Consider the following 24,154-nt stretch of genomic DNA (forward strand, 5'->3'; position numbering starts at 1 on the left):
AGAGCTGTAACTATCGATTATTAACTGCAAGTATCCATTATTTTCCTAGTGTTTATTCTATAGACTACTTTTTATTTATTTATCGAAAAGCAAGTTGTTTTGATAGATTTGAAATGAATCGACGTGAAACAATTCTAATTGCTTATATATATAGAGCCTAAAAATAACAACTAAAAATTCAATTCAGATCAATCTCACAAAACAATATCCCTCATATATTTGCGTGTGTTCAGGTACGGTTTGGAGTGCCTGTTCAGGTACTACAGCTACGGCCTGGAGAGGAAGTTCAGACCGGACATCTTCAAGGACTTCCAGGAAGAGACCGTTAAGGACTACGAAGCTGGTGAGATACACACACACAAAGAAATGTTATAGAATTTATGGACTACAGAGGTTGTTTTCAGATTGGAAAAATGTTCTGAAAGTGACTCTGCCTCCTCCTCACACAGGCCAGCTTTATGGACTGGAGAAGTTCTGGGCTTTCCTCAAATACTCCAAAGCCAAGACCATGGAGATTGATCCCAAGCTGCAGGAGTACCTGAGCAAGTTCAAACGTTTGGAGGATTTCAGGATTGATGTGAGTGGAACGTTTCTGTTGAATGCCTTTATTACAGTTAACTCTCTGTTCGGTTACTCTCAGTACAGTCACTGTCGGTTCAGTTAACCACGGCGTGGAGGTTTTAACTAAATGTGGTTGAGTTGGCAGACACAATTCAACAACAAATTGACCCTGCATTCCTTATTTCATTGGTTACATTTGATTGCCTTGCATGTTTTGTTACTAATTTAATTGTGATTTTAGTCCAATCTTCCATTAGTGATACCTTTAATGACTGCATGGATTAAAGTTCTCAGTCGCCACGAATAATTTCAGTCATTTGGATTCCATAGAAGCCAGCATGTCTTCTATGGAAGCATGTTGCTCAGCGAAAATAGCCAATCTACAAGCTTGTAGATGAGCTATTTTCGGTTATTAATTATATATATATTTTTTGAATTTTTCAAAAACACGTCATTGGCACGTTGTGCCATTGCGGTAAAACACGTCAAACACGTCATTGGCACTCGATGAGTTAAGAAGCATCTTCCATAAAATCTTATTAGTCTCAGATATTTAATATAAAAGCAAAAGTTAAAGCCTCAATCTTTGATTTATTCACCTGGTTGGCAGTACGTAGAACAGCAGGAACAATATTGCTGTCTAAAACATCATAATTTTACAATACATATTGTGTTAATTGTTTAGGAAACGGCGCTAGTGGGTGGGGGTTTCCTTTCACACTGTTTCATAAATCGCACATTAGGATTTGGTCAACAGTTTCAGTCGTGAGATTTTATTTCACTTTCATCCATGCTTAACCCATTTAAACCGGGAAAGCATCTGTGTCATTTTAGATTTTAACCATATTTTATACTTTGGTTATTCAAAAATAGCAGATATACAAGCTCAGAGCGCGTAATTTCGTGCCGGGCTATGAGCTGTAGATCTGCCTTTTTTTTTTTATCATGAAAATATTTGCAAATCTTTGAATATACACATTTTTTACTTACATCTTTGCTTCTGAGGGGTCCCTGAGACAAAATATTTTGAGATGGGCGTCCGTGGCCAAATACATATAATTTTGTGGGTCCTTGACATGAAAGGTTTTTGAGCACTACTGATACAGCAATATATATTTATAAGAGAACTGTTAGGATTTACACCAAGACATTGTTTAGAATCAGTCTCAGGTCTTAATGGATAATGACTGTCACCTTTGGGTTCTAGGCCCCCATGGAGGAAGGAGGCCGCAGAAGGCACTCGTCGAGCGGCGACGGTCGCCGCCGTCACCCCTCTCTGCCCTCCAGCCGGCCCCACAGCCAAGCCAGCTCCTCGGGCCCCAGCCCTGCCCCCCTCACTGCCCAGGCTGCCAGGGACGATGCCAAAAACACCAGCCACAAGGCCCCGGCCTCCCCATTGGATCCCAAGGCTCTGAAGTAACCCCCGCAAACGCCCCCCATCGGCCGCACAGATCAACCCTACAACTACGCCATCTAGTCGCTCACTCTTTCTGCGCCACAGGAGGGGGGAGGGGGGTCCAGCCCTTTGTGCAAGCATCAGAAAACCCTCCCCCCCCCCCCCCTTTATTACAACTTGTGATTTAGGAAAAAGGAAGCAAAAGTAATACTATTCTTCCATTTTGGTTTTTGGAGGGGGAATAAAAAAAAAGACCTTATATGTCTTGATGAGACGAAAGTTGAAGAAATGGATGGACATGTTTTATTTTTATTTTATTTTGCAAACCATGACACATTCTTCACTGGTTGTTTGCCATGGGAGAAGTCTTGTTTTTGTTGTTGGTGTTGTCAGGACAGCGACTGACTGCTTGCGGACCCTCCTTTCGTGTCACTGGACCCCATGTTCTTTTAGATTGACACTACTCTCCTGGCTCAAAGGCATGCGATTCCCTCGCTCAGATCTCAAGATTTATGGTTGTTATTTCCTTGGCGGGAGTGATGATTTGGAAGTGAGTACTTTTGGGAAAAAAATTGACCGTTTGATTTTTCTTCTTGGGGCTGGACATAAAAAGAAAATGAAGAGAAAAAAAATGCTGAAAATATTTCAAAAACCAAATGAGAGAGGGAGAGAAGAAAAAAAAGAGAATACCATAAAAAAAGAAAGTTAAGACTTTAATCTATCGGTATGAACATTGAGGATCATTGAAAGTTGCCTTATTTTAATGGTTTTACTGCTTAGTTGTGCCCGCCACCTTAAGCTCGATTGTACAGCATTGACATTTGCAGATCACACGCCATCACAAACGCCACTTCCAGCAGAGGCCACTAGGTTGTGCCCTGTCTGCCAAAAATCTATTTTCCACCCTCTGTCGCCTATATCTTTCCAAGTCTTCCAAGTGTCGTATGGTCTGTTACAAACCCTGTCAAACATCTACATCTTCGTGTTTGAAAGTTGTGGCTTCTCGTGCTTAAAAAAAAAACACTTCAGTGGGAGGAAAGGATGGGACGGGGACGGCGTCCCTCGCACTCTTCCTCGGACCTCCCTCCTCGCTGATCTCCTTTATAACGCTCCCCTATGGACAGTTTGCATCCATCCATCCATCCATCCGTTGGGACATCCATCCATCAACTGACCACCATCGCGGCACCAGGACTGGAATCAACCAATCCGGATTACTTGAAGAAACCAAGGTTTTATCAGAGGAGGGGCTGACATGTTTGTTAGGTGCTCTGGGAGAGATGTTCGGTGAACTTGGGCTTTTTGGCTTTTTAACCTCCGCCGAGGTTCTGCTCAACCAGGCCCAAGGTTGGCAGCGCAGCCTAGCTTTGGCCTTGAAACACTCGCCACCTCTCCTATTTACATAACAACACACACACACACACACAACGCACATCATCAAGCTGAATAGGAAACCCACATACTCACACACAACTCTGTATGTTGCCACAGAGAGTGGAAACTGTTCCGTTTGAGGACCAACGGACAACTAAACATAAGACTGGGATGGCTATACACTTTGTTCTGTTCAGTCGGGCCGAGTTCCAGTCGGTGAACCGTTGAGTCAAATAAACTCTAATAACCTAGCAAGGATAATTTAATCCTTATCCGAACACAAGTACTGATGATGATATCAAATAGACGAGTGATTTTCTTTCTTTTTAATTTTTTTTCTCCACTAATGTAAATGTGAATTTGACAGATGAAGAGAAATTATTACAAACTCCCCGCAACTTGTTTATAGAACAGATTATATATTCGCCTTACATGTGTACGTACTCTTAACCTTTTTTTTTTTTTATGTCTCGTATAATTATCTTTTAATGCTTTTTAATTTCAATTTGCTGTGTTTCTATGCTATGGAGATGGGTTTGTCTCGGTGTCTGTCAATGTATGCTTTTGTGGAAACATCCATGGACTTTCAGGAATGGGAACATAGTACAAAAGAAGAAAAACAAAAGGGAAAATTGAAATTAACAGGCATTCATCCTAAGAAAAACAAAATCTGCATTAGCTAAACAGAAGATAACAGAAATTCCCGTTGGAATCTAAATGAAATTGTTAGATTTTTTTTACAGATTGCATGGTGTCACTGAGATGGTAACCGAATGTCAATTCCAACCGCCGCTTTAGCATAATTTATACTTTGTAGTACAATGGTGTGGCTTGCTTAAATGAACTGATCCACAAACGCGCTGAAAATGGCAGATCGACAAACTCACAATGTGGCGCACATGACACTGGCGCGTAACTATGTATAAATCGGGCTTAATTTTCATGCAAGTCAGAAAAGTCTAGGAAAGTAGGCAAACGATAGCATTTGAAGCGCACAAAAAGTTGGAAATGGAGTGTCGATACACATAAATTAAACAAAGATTTCACTGAAATCTAAAAAGGTATGGAATTTTGAAAGTTAAAAAAGGAACCCTGTGACCTGCCAGCCCCTTATGATTAATGGATATTGATCCTTTTGCATAATTTTTTTTTATTTGGCAGTTAAAATCAATTTCCAGCAAAATGGCAATCAGCTGGTTGTTCCCTTGTGTTAGGATGTCCAATTGTCATGTTCATGTTGTTTGTTTTAGTTTTTTTATTTTATTAAGATGTCATTGTTGGGGAAAACAAAAAGAATCTATAAGAGATACCCAGAATTAACTTTATTTTTTAGCTTTTCTTTTCTTGTCTTGTCTCTGTTTGGCTTAACTCCAGGGAGCTTCGGGTTGATTCCAGAGACTTATAATTGATGAATCACTTTCCCCCCCTAAGAATAATTTTATTTGAGAATTAAAATACACAAAAGAATGCGTGTATGGAGGTTAAACAAAAAAAAGGAAAAAACTCCACATGTCCCGTCATGCCCACTGTGCTTTGATTGGCGAACTGGTGTTTGGCTGCAGAACTCGCAGGTGGCCACTGGGAGGTGCTCTTGTCTAGGCTCATGCACTTCCCTCCCCATAATGTGATTATCAGCTCCGTGCACTCTCACACCCCCACCCCCCAACGTCCCCTACATTTGGATGGAGAACGGCAGGTGGAAGGAGGATTTTTTTTTCCGGGGTGTTATCTGTCTTCTCTTTAAGCAAAGGGCAGAGTCTTTGCTGGACAACCCGGGCCCCCCTTTATGAACTGAACAGGGGGTGGGGGAGGGGGCTGAGTTTACGGTGCCGGGCGGTTTAAAAATGGACTTGGCTTGATGGCCGAATGCTGGAGAGATGGAACACGGGTGATGAGGAGAGAGAGACTGACAGAGACGGAAACCATCTCGGGTTTGGCGTTTTGACCCAGAGGATTATGGCCAAACTTGATGTCTGGAGACTGAAAAAAGAAAAGGACAAAATTCCATAAAGCCATATAAATAAGAAATAGCTGTATATGAACCATTAAAACATGTTAATAGTTCATTACCATTACAATATCCTAGGCTTGTCACGAGGAAAAAAAAGATTAAAAAGAGGAAAAACAGAACAAAAAAAATATATAAAATGGAAAAATGTAAAATACTTGAATGAGATCTTGTATTATAACATTTAATACTCATAATATCTGCTTTGTAGGCTGATGTGATTCGCTATTAGTGTTATTTGTAATTTGTAGTAATTATGCTTTTCCTTAATAAAGAAAAAAAAAACATAAAACGGACAAAAAAACCTCAAATACATGCTGTTGTTGAGTGGTTATTTATATGCCAGCAAGACAAAGGCAGTGGAATTATCAGTTATGTGTAAACATTTCAATTACAGAGAATCTAGATGGACCATTCTACGTGATGAAACCAGCTGATGTAATAGTTTCTGGTGGTTGTGAATCTTTTCCATGTCGATACACTCAATATTCCTACATTCACATTTCTATAGGGAATCTGCCATTCACTCGTTTTACACCTTGTATTGAACATGGAATTGAACCATTATACGATCAAGTTAACCACATGAACCCATCCTTGTGTCAATATTCTTGGCATGTCATGATGGGTGAACATACGGCAAAAGTCACTCTGCCATTAGTGTGTGAAAGGGTGAATGTGAAATGCATTGTGAAACACAGGAGAAAGGCTATATAAATGTAGTCCATTTACTATTTACAAGCTCCCACTCCCATCGACTCTTGTCGCAATTTTTTTAACATTGACAAAATAGGCAAGTTAGGTTGAAAGTTAATAGCAGGTGTAAATGGACATATGACCATACTTGCTTGTTTTTTCACATTGTATGCTTTAATCAGATAGGACGGTGAACAGAGAGACAGAGAGGGGATGGCATGCACCAAAGAGCCTCTGATCAGATTTGAACCAGGGTCAGCTGAGGACTTCAGCCTTATTTACTGTATATGGTGTGCACTCATACTCAGGGTGCCCCACAGACGTATAGACTTAGTATAATAGGTTATAAGTTCTAAGTCAATATTATTTAGACTTTTTCAAGCCATACAATTCACTCTGAGTGGTGTGTCACATGTTTTTTTCTTTTCTTTGAGAGACACATACAATTTTGGGAAGATAAATAAGTACAAAGCACGTTTTCTTAAAGTTTCTTTTTATTTCTAAAAATCTACCTGACCCCTGAATCTCAATCCAGGGGTGTTGGAAATGATAAAAGTCCCCATCAAGAGGCCATCTAAGATTGTGAAACACATAATTAAATCACAGCAGGGTGATAGGGTGAGTAGTGAGAGGTTTTATCATACAACATGTATTCAAAACATTTTCATTTAATTCTTCATACAAAATCAATCGTCCACATTACCAAGGCCTCTATTATATATCATTCAAGGAAATAACATTTGTTGTCTAAGAGCCAGAGAATGAGATAGAAGTGCAGTGGTCTTCTCCATGAATGAATTAAAAACAGCGGTTTACTGAGATGTGTCCTTGTCCCCTGCTGTCCCTAAGGGACTGAATACAGTGGACAATAGGGACGGAATGATGGCTACAAAGTGCTATTGCAATACATTCTCATTATCATAAAGATGAAATGGAAAGAAAGAAAAAAAAATGTGCAGAACACCAATTCCAATTAAGTGTCCTGTATAGCAATTAGAAATTCAATCAAGTCCACGGCCTCTTGAACCACTTAAACGCTAGCGTCCCTATTCTGGGGTGAACTTTCCGTGGAAATTGCAGATGTACAAGCTTACAACGCATTGTGTTGCCATGCATTGTAGATTGGCTATTTTCTGCAAAGAAATTTGATGTAGAGGGAAAAAAGCAGTGGACCATGTCTAGAGCCCTGAGGGACCCCGGTCAACTGAATATATGAGGTTTAAGTGGTTATGCGTAATTAAACGAGAAGATGATGAATGTGACTACTATGTAAAGAGGATGTTCTTTTAAAAAAAAGACTACATCCGGGGAATCTGATTCCGGATACCGGTTATTGATGTGATGATGTCTCCTTGAAGTGCAAAACATTAGATTGTATATCTAATGGATTCTCTACTGTCTTTGATCTCTCAGACAGGCAGCGAGTTGTACAACCAACTCCAGTCACTGACAGGCATGGGTTTCACGTTGGCTTCACTACCATCCTAAACAGCTGTTTTCCATTTTGTTTCCCATTTCAAAGATAAGAATTAAATACATACTATTAGCTATTTTACTGTGATTAGCACTTCTTTCAAAATCAGCTGATCCCAATCCAGGAGCCGAGAACCAAGGGGAAACCGGGAACAGAGGTTAAAGGCTGTGGCTCATCACTGTAACTTCTTGGGTGCATCTGGGATGCTCTCCATCAGAGGTGTGAGGCTGGTGAGCAGCACGTGTCGCTCGTACTGCTTGGTCTGCCTGAACTTGGCATCGGTGCCGTGGAGTCTGTCCAACACCCCGAGGACCCCGAAACACTGGTTGAACCTGAAACCAGGAAGTGAAACAACTCTGGTTAGTATTAAAAAATGTGTTTCACATTCGTATACCCAAAATATGCACCTCGCGTTGCAATGCGTTGTGAACTTGTAGATATGCTGTTTTTTCAGGATGTTCACATATAGGGACGTTAGGGTTTCGTTAGTTGTTACTACGGGCACCGGCCTACTCTGAGTAAATTTACTCTGTAAATCAGGAACTATGCATGCCCCATCCCGTACATGTAGCCAGAGAACTGCCGCTACCACAGTTATAAACGGTCACAGGCGTACTCTGAAATGATGCAAGTCGGGAACGATGCACGTTACAAATGCATGCCCCATCCGTTTATACAATATCACTTCACCAACTCTCTCACTCCCACATTCCCCCTTCCACACACTGCTGAATGAAGCCAACATGCAATTAACATTTGTTTCAGTGAATGACTGGTAGACTCACTTGAGGTGGTGGAAGTCATGGAACTCAGGAGAGGGCAGGAGGGGCAGGTGGTACCCGCAGTGGGAGATGGAGGTACTGATGAAGGCCAGAGCGTACCAGAGGCTGGTGGTGGTCAAGTGGGACCCTACGATCAGAGGTCCGGCTATTGCTGGCAGCATGTTAGACATCTGGCAGAATCAACAGAGATTAAATTAAAACATAAGTTTTCTTCCTCAAACAGAAGCACCAGTTATTTTAAACGGTTGTGTAAGCGGAGTAGCAGTACTTATCTGGAATATTAGGTGTGGTGTTTTTCTGTTTCAGTACATGCTCTAAAATTAATACAGAAATGCACTGACTATTCATATTGGCATGATGGGTTGACGCATCATGATGTATCCAACCCAGGGTTTGGGGATGGTGCATTCTTAATCATGTGCCAAAATTAACATCAATCATAAAATATTAAAGGTGCAATTGAATGATTGGGTAATTGCACTGTGAATTAGATACATTGTGGTATTCATGTCCTAAGAGAAATTGTGTAATAGGTTATGGAGAGAGCAAATGGAACTGAAATGGAAGATTGAGAGATGGAGTTGAATTAAAACCATGATGGCGTGACGTACCACATGCTCCAGGGGATGTGCGTAGATGGAGACCATGCCGATAGGGGCGGTCCACTCATGGTGCTGCTTGTGGAAGTGCTTGTAGAGGGCAGGATGATGGAACAACCTGACAGTGGAGGAACAAACAGGCTGGTCAGTTCCATCCCCACTCAATCTGAAAATATCTCTAGAACAATTATGTCAGTTCCAGAAAAGAAATACCCCACCAGGAGGTCTATAGTTGTTCCCCCCCCCCTTTTTCATCTCTTTGCCAAAAATCTACAGGCTCACAACGATCCAAGATCATTCGATACAAGATCATTTGTGGTGCGTTGTGAGCTTGTAGAATGGCTATTCGCCGAATGCTCGCCTATTACGACATGCCCAGAATAGGAACACTTGGGTTTGTGTCAAAATAAAAATAAATCACAGTTTTATAACTATAAGGCATAAATTACACTTTCCAACCAAAAGACTAGACTAGTGTTTGGAAAGTGCCATTTTAGTATGATCACGTTAAACCACTCTGGTGTAATGTTTCATAAGAGAGTCTGTAGTCAGATAAGCCAGTCAGAAGTGACGTCAAACTAGCAAGCAAACCTGTAGACAGCTTGCAATGGCATTTACACAGAGATATCTAGGCAACAGTTTATTTTTCTTCGTTTTTTACGCTGTGGTTCTGTGTGTGTGTGTGTGTGTGTGTGTGTGTGTGTGTGTGTGTGTGTGTGTGTGTGTGTGTGTGTGTGTGTGTGTGTGTGTGTGTCCGTAGCTGATCTTGCAAACCGTTGGACCAGTAAGCACCAAATACATTTTGTTTATTTTATTCTGCTTTTTGTTTTAAAACTTTCTGCAACTTTCAGACTTCCAGACCTGTTCCTTACCAGCCCACTGATTCAGTTACAATCCAAGCATTAAACAGACAGTAATCCAGAGTGCATTACACAATTCAATCATGGTTGGAGTAAACACCATGAACTTTAGACAACAGAGTAAATGGCCATGTGATTCTAGTGCTAAGAAAACAAGCACACAAAATAACACATCCAACCTGGCATCCATCCAAATATGTTCAAGTTCAGTTTATTTCTAGTACACCCCGGTCTTAACTGACATCTTAACTGTTAAGATGTCAACTGGAGATGATGAGAACTGACAAGAACGTTCCAACGGAAGGGAGTATGGTGGACAAAATTTAATCAATCTAGAGGCAGTCAGATAACCTGTACCTTGAGAGCATAGAGGACATACCAGTGTGCATGGTTCAAAAGTTCAGCTGTCAATCCTTTTAAGGCTTTATAAGCAGTGTTGCATTGCTCATTGCACGCAGTACCACGGCGTCCGCCCAAAGATCTTTCAATAGCACGCGCACGCACATGCATTGATCAAAACAACCCTTAAGTTCACACCTCAACAAAGTTTACAAAGTTTTGCCGAGTGTCACCAGCGTGAATTATCATAGGAATGAGCCTGGATGCATATCAATGGTCCATTATGTGACCTGCTAAATCCTGCAGTGTAGGTGTTAAGCAACGTGCAAGTTACGTCTTTAAAATAGCGTCCCACCAAAGATAAAATCACCAATGCAACACTGTTTATAAGTGAGCAGGAGAACTTTACGATCAGCTCTGGTGTGTAAGCAGTGCAAAGATACTCTTAGTCCTATATGATCAAACTTATTTTCTGGTTAGGACTCTGGCCTCTGCATTTTGAACCAAATAAAGACCCATAGCAGTTTTCAAGGGTAGGTCAGAGAAAAGGTACAGTAATCTGCCAATGACAGAAAAGGACAAATCCTTGCTATGTTGCTTAGATGGAACAAAGCAGAATTAGTAATACTCGAACAAATGACTATTTCCCTTCGTCCTACCTGTGTGAGTAGTAGAACAAGATCTCCTCCACAAGGGCAAAGATGGCCATCTCAATCAGGGCCTGGTGGAAGGTGGGCAGCTCTGGACCACAGGGCTTCCCCCTCCAGGTCATGAGGAAGTAGATACCCACCACCATGGGCCCTGAGATCACAAACTGGTTGAAAACGACTGTCTTCAGCGCGTGGCGGAACTTCACCGGGTCCACCTGGAAAGAGCAGGGAATGGAAGGAAATGATGGGAGATTGGAGGGGAAACACAAGTGTGTGTGTGAGGGGGAGGGATCAGTAAAAACGTTGGTAACGACTACCGGCAGAATTTGTATTTTAACCCATTGAGACCTGAGGCCGGTTCTACAAATGCTTTCTAAATCAGTAGTTCTCAAATGTTTTCGTGCCAAGGACCTTATGGAATGTATTTGGCCACGGACCCGCCCATCTGAAAATGTTTTGTGCCAGTGACCCCCAGAAGAAAAGATTTGTGTTTAAAAAAATGTAAATTATTCAAATGTTTTCAAGAAAATGTTCAAAATAGCAGATATACAAGCTCACAGCATGTCACTTCATGCCACGCTGCGAGCTTGCAGATCTGTTATTTTTTAACATTTTAGAAAAATCTTGAAAGTGTGAGAACTGCTGATTTAGAAGGCATTTGTAGAATCGGCCTCAGGTCTTAATGGGTTAAACAACGGTATCAGACCAGAATTTCACAATCAGTACATTCCAACTATTTTTACATCTATTGGTGGTTAAATATTGACTGAGAATTAAGAGATATACAGACAGAAAGACACCATAAACAAAACAAAGCTCCTCGAACTTAATTTGACTCTTGTTTTGTTTTTTTTACACACAAGCCACCCAGATACAGTAAACACTGAAGATGTTCTGTATCAGATAAAGAGGGTTAGATTATGTGCAAACAACACTTAACATCCCATTACCCTGACTCATCTCAGTCGAACCTTGGACCTACAGTAACTGGTGCACACAAGGAGGTCTTGTGAACAATATTTTTCATGTGTACGTGTGTCTCTGTCTCTATGAGTGTATCTGTGCAATCACCCTGTGCGTGTGTGTGTGTGTGTGTGTGCGTACGTGTGCGTGTGTGCGCACTAGGGCTGTCACCAACTAGTCGACTAGTCGAGTTTTTTTTCTTTCTTGTAATTTGTTTCAATGCCATAGTAATGGCCCATCTTACTATTATTATTATCCTCCTGACTTTGTTTTTTATCAAAAGCGGGTCAAAAGTATGCCCTATAGAAGCCTATTATTGGGCAATGGGGATCCTTGGAGACGCTGCTGTGGTGCTGTGCTGCTATGCCAGAAGCGCTTCCCTTAAAACGCCATAAAAATAAGGGCAGGAGGATAATAATAATAGTAATATAGTAGTAGGATGGCATTAAAACAATGCCCCCCCCTTTTGTACTTTTTTTTTTTAATGTAAATTTCGACTAGTCGACTAGTCGACTACTACTTGGTCAAATGAGTCGACTAGTAAAAATCATTAGTTGTGAATGCCCTAGTGCGCACGTGCTTGCGTGCATGCCAGAGTCAGACTGACTGTCTTTACAGTATGTGCCTGTGATCGCCATAGGACAGAAACATAGGTTAAAAGAATTACATTCAAATATAAAACTATATAAAATCTCAAAATACTGAACTATGTAATCTCATTAGTTGACTTCTTATAGAGATTCAAACTACTGTATACACTATGATGTCCCTGACTGATAAGACTTATTCTTCTGAAGTATTTCAGGGGCCATAATGTTATCTCCTTTCTCGCTGATTATATGAAACCAACAGCAAACACAGCTAACAGTTACAACCAGCCAGAGATATCAGTACAACTTGGAACTGTAATTTGCAATATGACATGTCCAGTACCAGGATAACAGTAATCTGTATTGTAACTGTAATCATTATTGCTACAGCTCCAAACACACATTAGTGACAAAGAAAGATTGAGAGAACATGTATAATTAGTTGTTGGATTATCCAAGTACAGGCAGGATAAAAAGCCTTTAGAGATTATATCCATCCATCTTCAACTGCTTATCGAAGGTCTAACATAATATAAGTTATAATACTACTACTAACGTAATATAATAATATACATACTGTATTTTTGTATATTTTTGGTTAATTGTAGCTAATCAAAACAACACTATACACATCAATGTCTGAATCTCTAATGATATGATGTACAGTATAGTATATGTGTATTATACTGTGTTACATAATTGTTATATTTATTGATCAACATTCCTGCTTACAGATTTCAATCTGATACGAAGTACTCTGTAAATAATAAAATGACCATGACCCTGGTTATTATACTGATAACCAGGGTCAATGTACAAATGTACTGTACCATGACCCTGGTCATCATGGTACATCATGGTACAAATGTACCATGATGACCCTGATGAAAGTGAAACGTGTTGGTCTAACAATAAAGGAGTTTTGATCTCTTGGACATTCTGTATCAGCAGGGCGGATGGAAGGAGGCTTTCAAAAGGCAGGTTTTTCTAGGCTCAATGTGTGATATTCAGTATGACATTATGAATGTGTGAATGACTACACAGAATGACCCTTTATGAATGTGTGAATGACTACACAGAATGACCCTAAAAGTAAACCATGCACAGAAAATGCACAGAAAAATAATAAAAGTGTAACATATGATGTTACACTTTTTCACCTCTTCTTTTCTTTCTTTCTTTCTTTCTCAAATGTACTTGACTGACTAGAGTGTCTATTTACAAAGTGTTTGCAATGTGGGACTGTTTGCATTAACGCTCTTTGTTGTTTTGCATGAAGCATTTGTATGGTGGGTGATGGCTGATTTAAGCAGTCACACCTAGCCTGAGTCAAACTAATTTGACTCTGAGCTGGGTGTGACAACACACCTGTTGTCCATCAAGCTAATTGATGCACACAGGATAAATCAGCCTTACACACGCACAGAGACTTTTGTTATGACAAGATGTTGCATCTGCTCTCCCCTGTACCTCCTTATTTCTGTGTGGTGATAGCGACTTTTCAGTTATACCCATACACATATCAAGCAGCTGAGTGTTGTTCTCTTCATGCAGTGGAAATAAGTTCATGCCTGCTGTAGTCTACTCTGTTCTCTCATGCCAAGCCCTAATAATTGTTTTTTAAACGATGTTCTTTGGAATACCTATAAAAAGAAACAGGGACATTAGTCCCAGAGACAGTAGTATAGGAGAGACCTGAATGCATGCAGAACAAACAAGGACACTCCAAACTGTCTATACTTCTTATAAGTATAGACGCGCTAAATATTTATTGGAGAGAAGAAGGGTGTTTGGGTCCTCAGAGCTTCATCAGTTAAAAAGCTGTTTGTCAGTACCCAACCAATCACAAATATACCCATTCCCAGTAAGTAATCAATAAAAGGAACGGTTGCAATTGTTATGTCTAATTATATGGGACTGTAGCTTACCGGGGTGTTTTTGTCCACCTGGATGCGGTAGCGCGTGATGAAGGACGGCTTGCCAGTGAAGTCCACCAATAGAAGCAGACCGTTTGTTATCCAGAAAGCCAGAAAGGGAACCAACATCGTCCCTACAAACACAAATGGTGTACCATGTGTCATCCAATACTCAACAATACTGGAGGTACCAAAAGCAATATTTTGTCCCTTTATGCTGCATACATGGCTACTGGGGGTGCGTTGGGGATACATTGACCCATTAAAGGGGTAGTTCACCCCCCAAATAATTTTTCTATTGATTACTCACCTCATGGAGCCTTGAATTCATGGATATTTTTTTGTTTTTGTCGCATTCCTTCCTTTATTATTTGATTATAATAAATTTAGCCCCATTGATTCCGGTAGGAGACACAAATGCATTTGTGTCTCCTACCGGAATCAATGGGGACACATTTATTATAATCAAATTATTGGCTTAGGAATGTGACAAAAACAAAAAAATATCTATGAATTCAAGGCTCCAGATGGTCAGTAATCAATAGAAAAAAAGTTATTTTGGGGGTGAACTACCCCTTTAAGACCTGAGGCCGATTCTACAAATGCCTTTTAAATCAGTATTTCTCAAACTTTTTTGTGTGAAGGACCCCCAAAATGATATATATTGGCCGCAGACCCGCCATCTGAAAATGTTTCGTGCCAGGGACCCCCAGAAGAGAAGATTTTTCAAACACACTTTCAAGATTTTTCATAAAATAGCCGATGTACATTCACTGCCAGGCTTATTTCAAGCTTGTTGATCCATATGCCACAGGCATTATGGATCAAACGGAGAAATTCTTTTCTCCGTTTACATTTTAACATTGAAGTGGATGGAGCATTCACTTTTTGAAAATTGTTTTCTCCTAGTTCCTTTGAGATAAAAAAATATATATACCGGTATATAAAGAGTCAAAAGACGTCATTGGCACTATATGAGTTAAGTGTCCCTGAGTAATACTGCTGTATTTATAGTGCTCACTTTCTCCAAATTTCACGTATGTGCGAAATGTACAGTGACAAAAAATACTCCAAAGAAGTGTGGACTAAATTATTATTATTATTATTCCATAGGACCGACAACACAAAGAATGCAGTGGGCCAGCTGTATTTTAGATCAGCTTTAAAAAATAAAAACATTTAAGTAGTTTAAGTAGTTAAAATAGTAGTTCTATTCCAGCTGGAGACCTGTGTTGTCGTTGCATACAGTTTTTTGATGTGCATCTCCACACAGAGAGAAGCTTCTTGTTCTTGAAACAAGACCGAATCATTGTCAGCAAATATATTGATGGAGGACAAGACAATGAAACACATTCCTCTTTTTTGAGAGGTTTGGAGTGCAAACAAGTTTTTACTCTACAAAAACTAATAGAAAACGGTATTGCTTCTTACCCAATTAAAACAAGGAGGTGCCATATGCCATGTCCCTCCTACCACAAGTAGAGCTTGGTCCACTGCTAGCCCTGAAACATGACTGTCATACCATGACAGTCATGGTGCCGAGTCCCCCTGGTCTAAAGTTGTGTTCGATTTTTTCACATTGCCATCTCTCACATAAACATAAACGTTCAGATTTCAAATATAAAGTGCTTACCACCGAGCCACGGATGTTACAAGGCGATGCGGACCGCGATGAGTACCCGTATCTCCCGTATTGTTCAATAAAAAGCATTTTAATCCCATCGCCGGCCATTTTCTTTTTTTCTTTTTTTTTCTTTTGTAATGTATCAGAGTGCAATACACCTCCCAACCATTAGTGTCGCATGGTTGAAAGTATCGGAGACAATTTGGAGAAAATGGCCGGCGATGGGATTAAAATGCTTTTTATTGAACAATACGGGAGATACGGGTACTCATCGCGGTCCGCATCGCCTTGTAACATCCGTGGCTCGGTGGTAAGCACTTTATATTTGAAATCTGAACGTTTATGTTTATGTGAGAGATGGCAATGTGAAAAAATCGAACACAACTTTAGACCAGGGGGACTCGGCACCATGACGCTTGTATACAAGCGTCATGTGAACCATGGCTAGGTCCACTGCCAGAAATCTCCTGACGCACCCTTTATTCTATCTCAATCTTACATTTCCCTTCTCTGTTTCTCCCTTCTCTGTTTGTCCTGTGCTTAAAAATGTCCTAAATCGATCACATTTTCTCGACTCCTAACTATAATCAAATTTACCGTACAACATGCCAGTCCTTGACATAGAATATCATGGCCACACAGCATAAAGGAAGAAGCAATTTTCGAAAATGTATTACAAAATGTCCTAGATAGTATTTTAGTATTACTGAAAGATAATACACCATGCAACCCTAACCCAATATAAATTATTCCACTGATGTAATGAACTGTAATCAATCCACTTCCTCTTTCTGTTGGCTTTGTCATGTTTCTTTCATGTAACGTCAGGCTCGAAACAAAGCCTTGTTTGTCAAAACTATCAGAGGGATTACTCTACTATTTTTGGCACAAAGCTTTGTTCAGCGTACACTGAAGAAAGCTGAAGAAGGCTTTGTGTCAAAATCCACACGTGCTGTGTGCTGCCTGGGCCAACTTAGGCCTGTCACAATTATAACATAAGTGCCTGATCAATTGAACCAATTATTTAAGCTAATCACAATTACTTTGCATAATCCTTAGAATAATTTTCATTCATCGATATAAAAACGGCTGAATATAATACCAAAATGTCATATTTTCATCATTATTTCCATGTTGTTTTCCAACTCTTTTTCAACCTGGCTTCCCTATTTTGGGCATTTAGGGCAAAACAGATATTGCACGTACAGACTTTATGTACCCGGTCAGAAACTACTGCAAGAACCTATACCCTGGAAACCAGACGAATCTGCCATTACAAAATGCAACAACAAAAAAAAGATTGCCCTCGGCAGATTTGCTCTGGCACCGCTCAGTTGTGATTGGATTTCACTCCCTCCGACGTAGTATGGGACCAATCAGGGCCCAGTATGCAAATATGGGGTGGGTTTATCACCAAAGGCTTTTTTTTTTTTCGCCCCTTGGAAATGCTGATTCGACAGAGATTCCAGACTAATATCTACACAGTGATATAGTCAGTAGTTAGTCTGGCCATGCCAGGCTAACAAGAACCTAGAGTAGTGCTTGCATTTTCTCATGTTATATTAATATAAACATACAAAAAAAACTGCATTGTTTCTTACCCAAGAAAAACAAGGAGGCTTCATGTCCCTCATACATCAGATACATCTTGGTCCACTGGTCCTGCCAGAAATCTCCTGACGCTCCCCAGAACCTCTGCAGATGCCTAGGATCAGTAACCGAGATCAAGTTCAATATACAGCATTGTATGTTTCTGCACAGATGCGCAAATGTTAACACTTTCTGTAAGAGTAACAAGGCCACTAAGAAGTTCCAGTAATACTAACATGCCTTCACTCTTTGACAGATTTTAAGCAATATCTTTCAAGCAAATCATTGTTTTATGAAACCAGTCATTTTCACTGACAAGTTTCAGATGAGCTCCCTGTTCCCAAATGTGTGTCCTTACTGTACGTCTAGAGATGGCTTCATGCTCACGAACAGGGCGGTAAGAAGAAAGGCGGAGGGGGCCTTGCTGTTTGGCTAGCTGAGAAGTTCTGCTGCAGGTGGACCATGGCTTGGTGGCCTGCATTACAAACTACCTCGCATCAACACAAGGAGTTCCAACAAACTGAACAAGCTGGTGAGGAAGGCTAGCTCCGTAGCTGGAGTTGAATTGAACAATCTAGCAGAGGCGAGGATTAAGGAGGAAGCTGGACTCTATCCTGGAGAACCCCTACCATCCCTATGATGATGTAGTGAAGAGCAGCACCTTCAGCCCCCTCAGCACAGCACAAAACACCTCGACCAGTCCTATGTGCCAGTAGCCACCAGGCTCCACAACCAGGATTGATCCCCATTTTACTTAGTTTAACCACATGAACGCTAGTGTCCCTATTCTGGGCAAACATTCCACAAAAATGGCACATATTATGTGAAAATTGCTGATCTACAAGCTCACAAAGTGTTGCAACCGGCAAAGAGATTTAGGGAGATTTAGGGGAAACATGTAGGGGGCCTAGTATTATTGACACATGGTGGAGCTCGCTCAACAACATATAGGGTTAATATATAAGTTATATAAGTGGTTAAGATCTGCCAGTGCCTACTGACCTGTAAACTTGCACATGTACTACTAAGCTGTACATTGCAGAACTTTGTGAGATGCCTGTTAAGGATAACTGTTGAGAGACTGTACTTATATTCATTCAGTCATAGACTGTTGTTAGATTGTCACTGATAGACTGTTGAAAGATTGTACATATTTTCTTCCCGATATTCACTGTTGAAGGTCTGTTGACAGACCGATACAGTATTCATTTTCGTATTCACTGTTGATGGACTGTACACATAATACATTTACTGTATGCATTCATTGTTGACAGTCTGTAGGCTACATACATTCATTCATATATTTATTGTTGATAGACTGACCATACTCATTCAGACAGTATACTCAGTGAAAGACTCTAGCTAGACTTTAGCTTTATTTTTTATCAATATTCATCTTGGTTTGATTCTTGACTTTCTCTTATCTGCGCCTCTGTGTTTCATTCTTACTTCAGTTGCTGCTGAATTTCCCTCCGGAGATCGATAAAGGTTTATCTTATCTTATTATAGTATATTACGTCATCCCTCTGCCTGCGCTTGTTGTTGCATCCTCGTGCCTGTGCACGTGACGCACAACTTGTAGGTGGACCTGTTTTATTCAGTTGTCCCATAGTTCCATTGTTCAACTTTAATGCTTGGATTGAGTGAATATAATAGTTAACGCATAGTGTACTGTATTGTAATATTGTAGAAGGCATCATAGTACGGACTAAATACTCTGTGTTGCTCGACAAAATTAACTGACAGACCTCCAAAGTAAATTATACATTAATGGTAATACTTTAAGGATATAACCTGCACACAGAGCTACTTTTTAATTTATTTAAACAAAACATCAGACGACGTGTCGATCCTCGGTGGATCTTCATCATGTCAACTGACCCTTAAACTATGTTTGTTTTCATCCCAGCACCCACTGTCGATGTACGTATAGTTAACCCTTCATCACAAGTTAATGGTAATACTACCATGTCAGTGAGTTGCCAAATGCAGCCAGGAATAAGAGTCCAGATCCAATGACGACGGTAGCTCTCTTCACAGAGTCCCACAGTCCTCCTGGACTCTCCTGGAGGTGGGAGAAACACAACATGTGTCTGTGAAACTCTGATCATTTGACACACAATGCAGTAACATAGAAAAACACACTGGATCATGGTCCCAAAGTTAATTTGAATAAATTACCAACACACACACACACACACACACACACACACACACACACACACACACACGCGCGCACGCGCACACGCACACGCACACACATTCACTATCTCTGTATTCTCTCCCCCTTCCTGCAGTACCCCTCACCTTCTCACGTTTCTCCCGTGAGACCACTAAACAAACTATCTGCCTCTCTGTCAGAGAACTCTGCATGATCAATGCACTCCAAACTCTTCTAAACCTTTCAAGCGTTCCTTTGAATAATTCATCGTTCACCATTCTCTCAGTTGTCTACAGAGCATAGAACTAGCCTGGGGGGGGGGGAAATGTGGCTCTTCTGGTTGAGCTTGTCCAGGTGAACAGCAGTAGATTTTTACAGCAGTTACCTGCAAGGCAGGTAGATACCTGCCATGTTTACACATATGGCTGGAACAAATAACATGCTAGCAGGGACTCGGTCTAGTAGTCCATACAAACAAACCCATTTTAAATAGCCATTGGGCCTAATTAAATGGTCTTTCTGTTAGTGGGTCATGGTTGTTTTTGTATCTGTTTGAAATGTAAGGTTAGCCAACATATATCTACTATATACTATTTCATTGTGTTATTGTGTACTTTTTTGTAATCTAGATCTACTTACTCTGTTATTGCAAATGTGTTGACGTTTTATTGTATTGCTATTTGTCTGACAAGCTGTAAATATCAAAGCTTGCAAGATAGCTCAGACAAGTACTACCTATTTTTTTTACTATCTATTGTGTAATATTATATTACATAAACTATACTCTATATATCATGCAACATCCAGAGGCACAACAAAGCAGTCAAATGGAGATCTTGTTTTCTGTATGCCTGTGTTTCGGTGGTGCTACTTGCATAGCAACTACCACATTCTTTGTGGCTTCGTAATACTGAATCCTATTAATTAAGGTTTTTTTGAGTGAAGAGCAGGTATGTGATCTTACCTGTCTGTCATTGCTGATGGGAACTGCACCATTCATTTCTGGGGAAAAAAAGACAATTTCTATTAGTTTTGTTCTAACAGGCTATTATTCGTTTTAAGAAAACATTTTCACCTTTGATAAAAATCAGATTGAAGTTTTTCTTCATATTTTTAGTTGAGCACAATGTTCCCTGTAAATTCGTATTGAAAACAACTGGGTCATCCCTATGTTCCCACCGTCCTAGTATGTTCCTAGGGTGGTGTACTATGCCTGGTCTTCTACCTCCCAAAATGTTCAGGTCTCCCCCCTGTCCCATTCCCTTCAATGGCTTGAGGGAACCGAAGGGCACCACAAAACACGGGTGTTGGCAAACAAGGCAACCAAAGGCATGGCACCATACCTTCAAGACATGGTCCAACCCTACAACCCGTCCCGCTCACTTAGATCAGCTATAACACAGGAATGCTGTCCCCTAAAGCACCCTGGAAAACGCTCCACACGCCCTAGACTCTTCTCCCTCCAGGCTCCCAAAATGTAGAATAAACTCCCCATTGCAGCCAGAACTTCAGAATCACTCCCAATTTTCCACCTCACCCGCTAGCACTTCTCTCTCCTTGTATCCTTTCTTGTCAACTTTGTTTGATAGATGCTAGTTTACTAGTATGCAGATCTTCGATTAGTTTTCTCTTTACCATATGGTAAAAAGGTTATTTAGTTAGCATGTTGTTTAGACAGATACTATAGGTTCACGGATTACCTGGTATCCTCTACATTGTTGTCTCTGCACTCTACTTACAGTATGTGACTATTTACCTTGTTCATTGACTAGAGTTCATGCTTACTCTGCTTATTCCGATCTCGCACTTGTAAATTGTTCGGGATAAGAGTGTCTGCTAATTGCCTGAACTGTAAATTGGTTGGTGCTGTGTTCTCTGTGTCACACCATTTACATGTTTACTTGTATAACATACAGTATTTACATGACCATTATTAGAATGTACAATTTTTAATTTGCAAATCTTTAAAATACGACGTGTCAGATCAGCTCTGTTAGTCAGACGGTAGTCCTGTTAGTCAGACTGCTATAGGAGGGGACTTATACTGTAGACCCGCACATTATTTGAGTGTTAACCTATATCTAAATATATATATTTGATGTATTTATGTTTATATATATGTGGCAGAGTGGCTCAGAGCCTCTGCTTGAAGACCAAAAGTCTAATATCTCCCCGGCCAAGGGGGAATTCCCCTTTAGGCTAGTGGTTAAGATTGGCTTTATTGTCCCTTCCCACGTGGGAGACCCAGATTCGAAATATCGGGCGATACAATTATTTTAATATTTGCATTTGGGGGGGGGGGGGGGGCTCTCAACACTGTCCCTGGACAGTATACTATTTGTATTACAGTATTCTAGTCATGTTACTTTGGTACACCAAATATAAATGAGAACTTTTGTCCAAAACCCTGCTGTCATCTCTCCCCTGCTACCAAACCCTGAATTAGACGGAGGCCGAGGGGGGAAATGTGGCTCTTCTGGTTGAGCTTGTCCAGGTGAACAGCAGTAGATTTTTACAGCAGTTACCTGCAAGGCCGTTGAATTTCTTATATCTGAAAATATAGTGAAATTAAATAATGTAACCCCTTCACCAAACCTCAATGAGTTTATTACTAGCCTAGGCCATACAGCATTGCAGACTCTGCAACAGCAGCCTACATGTACAGCTATCTGAATGGGAATAGTGATCAGTAGCCTACACAGTTCTCTCAAAAAATTAATAAACCATAAATATAGATGTAGAAAGAAATGGCAAATAATCCATAGCCTATATTTGTGTAATATGACCAAATACATATGAACAAAAACAAGTGATGCAATAGAATTAAAATACTAATTTTGCCTGCAAATCATAATGGATTTTAGTCAATTAGGCTGCTGGTAGGCTTAATATCCTGTTACTGTAGAATCAATACTATTCGAGTAACTAATGTTCCTAGTTCTCAACATATCACTGTCAAACAATAACAATAATAAAGTTTGTCAGTGTGAACTTGAACTAGCTTATTGTTGTATGAGTGATGGAACAGGGTATCCAGTGGTTCTCAACCTTTTCAGGCCGTGACCCCCCAAAATAATCATATTTGAACTGGGGACCCCCCACCCTGACAAGCACTTGGAATTGCAGGAGTTGAGGCATTACGTTCAGTTTGACACGGTTCCACAGATAAATATTGTGAAAATAGCTGATCTGCAAGCTCACATTGGCGTTGTGAGCTTGTAGATCGTGAGCTTGCAGATCGGCTATTTTAATTTGTTTTGCACCTTTTTTTATTTGTTGACAATTTGGTCATTATTATGTTTTGTTTTTTTCGGTATTAAAAAGGTCTTAAAAGTCACTTTACTCATCTGGGGACCCCCAACTCCCCCCAAAATCATGTGACCCCCGTCACCCCTCTGGGGGTCCCGAACCACTGGTTGAGAACCACTGGTAGACTATAGATTTCACTGGGAGCAAGCGAGGTCGACAAGACACAAATATGACTAAATACCACATCAACCATAACAGGCTATAATCCCGGTATAATCTGTTTCCCACTTTGCAGTATTTCCCCAAATTATTTATGCTCGAGAGGCAGGTTACGCTCATTTATACGGTGACGACGAAATGGACCTTTTCAGATTATTTTAACATGTTTAAGATAAATAAAATAATAAACAATAATAAGAGATGACGGACAATTATATATCCGAGGCTTATGCTTAATTATTATTATTTTGATTTATTTATTCAAAATAGCAAGCTCACGACCAGCAATATTACGTAACGCGGCTATTTTCGGCGAGCGAAAAAAAGACAAACCGTAATACAAAGTATAGATCGGGTTTACCCCAGGTTAAAGCCACAGCACAGATTGAGATTAGACTATCTATCTGTCCTACATATGATGTTCTTTGTCTTCAATAACACAGACTTCATGTCTGTAACAGTGTAACAATCGGTGTGATAATAGCTGCTGCAAAGCCTCACGACAGACAGCCTCCATCAACATTACATGCAAATAACGGTCAACATATAGGATCAGGGTAAATAAATTAATGAACTCACTGTGATCGCCGGTGTCGACCGTCATTGTGTGTCAGTCGGTAGATCTCAGATCTGCTGTTATTGTTTTACTGTGAATGGATCTAAAAGCATGTACAGTGTTGACATCAGCGCAGGGCGACTTGTGATTGGTGGAGAAGTGACCAGCTGACCACTTCTGTAGCGTGCCGTGTTATATGTTTTTTTCTAAGGGTACTAAGGGTGCGTTCGGATATTGCACACCGGAGCGCACTCGCCTATTAGTTTGTATTGGCCAGTGCGCTCAGTGCTGTATTTCCGAACGCACCCTATGTGTCAGAGTGTACTAAGTGTCAGAGTGGGTTTTGTAAGACACCACATGTATTCAGGTGAAAGTTGAAAAACAGCGTGGAAGCAGCTCAGTGACCTCTCCACGGTTTTCTTTTTGTTATATAGGGGAGAACAGGGTAATGAGACACTTTTCACTTAGGTTGTCCTGGAAGCAAGACAAAAATAGATGGCAGTACAATCTAAACATCTAGTAAGCATCTATGACAAAGGACCAAAAA

At 40.4% G+C, this 24,154-nt stretch overlaps 2 protein-coding genes across 5 annotated transcripts in view; one reads left to right on the plus strand and one right to left on the minus strand.

Moving 5' to 3' along the window:
- The window catches only part of larp1 (La ribonucleoprotein 1, translational regulator), a 62,296-nt gene extending 56,314 nt beyond the window's left edge, over window positions 1-5,982 (plus strand). For 2 of the 3 annotated variants that reach the window (XM_080435608.1, XM_080435609.1), the window contains 3 exons: window positions 234-343; window positions 450-577; window positions 1,769-5,982. In XM_080435608.1, coding sequence (XP_080291734.1) covers window positions 234-343; window positions 450-577; window positions 1,769-1,981 — 451 coding nt within the window. In that variant the 3' untranslated portion in view covers window positions 1,982-5,982. The remainder of the gene's footprint in view (window positions 1-233; window positions 344-449; window positions 578-1,768) is intronic. The other variant, XM_080435607.1, reaches the window with a different exon arrangement.
- A 529-nt stretch (window positions 5,983-6,511) lies between these two features.
- faxdc2 (fatty acid hydroxylase domain containing 2) lies at window positions 6,512-23,747 on the minus strand. 2 transcript variants are annotated; one of them, XM_080435255.1, is made up of 9 exons: window positions 23,631-23,747; window positions 20,548-20,585; window positions 19,390-19,487; window positions 17,434-17,537; window positions 14,221-14,342; window positions 10,749-10,954; window positions 8,903-9,008; window positions 8,295-8,461; window positions 6,512-7,841 (listed from the first exon to the last, which is right to left on the minus strand). In XM_080435255.1, exons 1-9 carry the CDS (start codon window positions 23,653-23,655, stop codon window positions 7,685-7,687), a joined length of 1,023 nt encoding a protein of 340 aa, XP_080291381.1. In that variant the 5' UTR covers window positions 23,656-23,747; the 3' UTR covers window positions 6,512-7,684. The 2 variants fall into 2 exon arrangements, with proteins under 2 accessions (XP_080291381.1, XP_080291380.1); XM_080435254.1 differs by lacking the exons at window positions 20,548-20,585; window positions 23,631-23,747 and adding an exon at window positions 19,730-19,836.
- Window positions 23,748-24,154: the final 407 nt, after the last annotated feature.

This window comes from Gymnoscopelus braueri, assembly GCF_963280865.1.
Source record: "Gymnoscopelus braueri genome assembly, chromosome: 8".
Lineage (NCBI taxonomy): Eukaryota > Metazoa > Chordata > Actinopteri > Myctophiformes > Myctophidae > Gymnoscopelus > Gymnoscopelus braueri.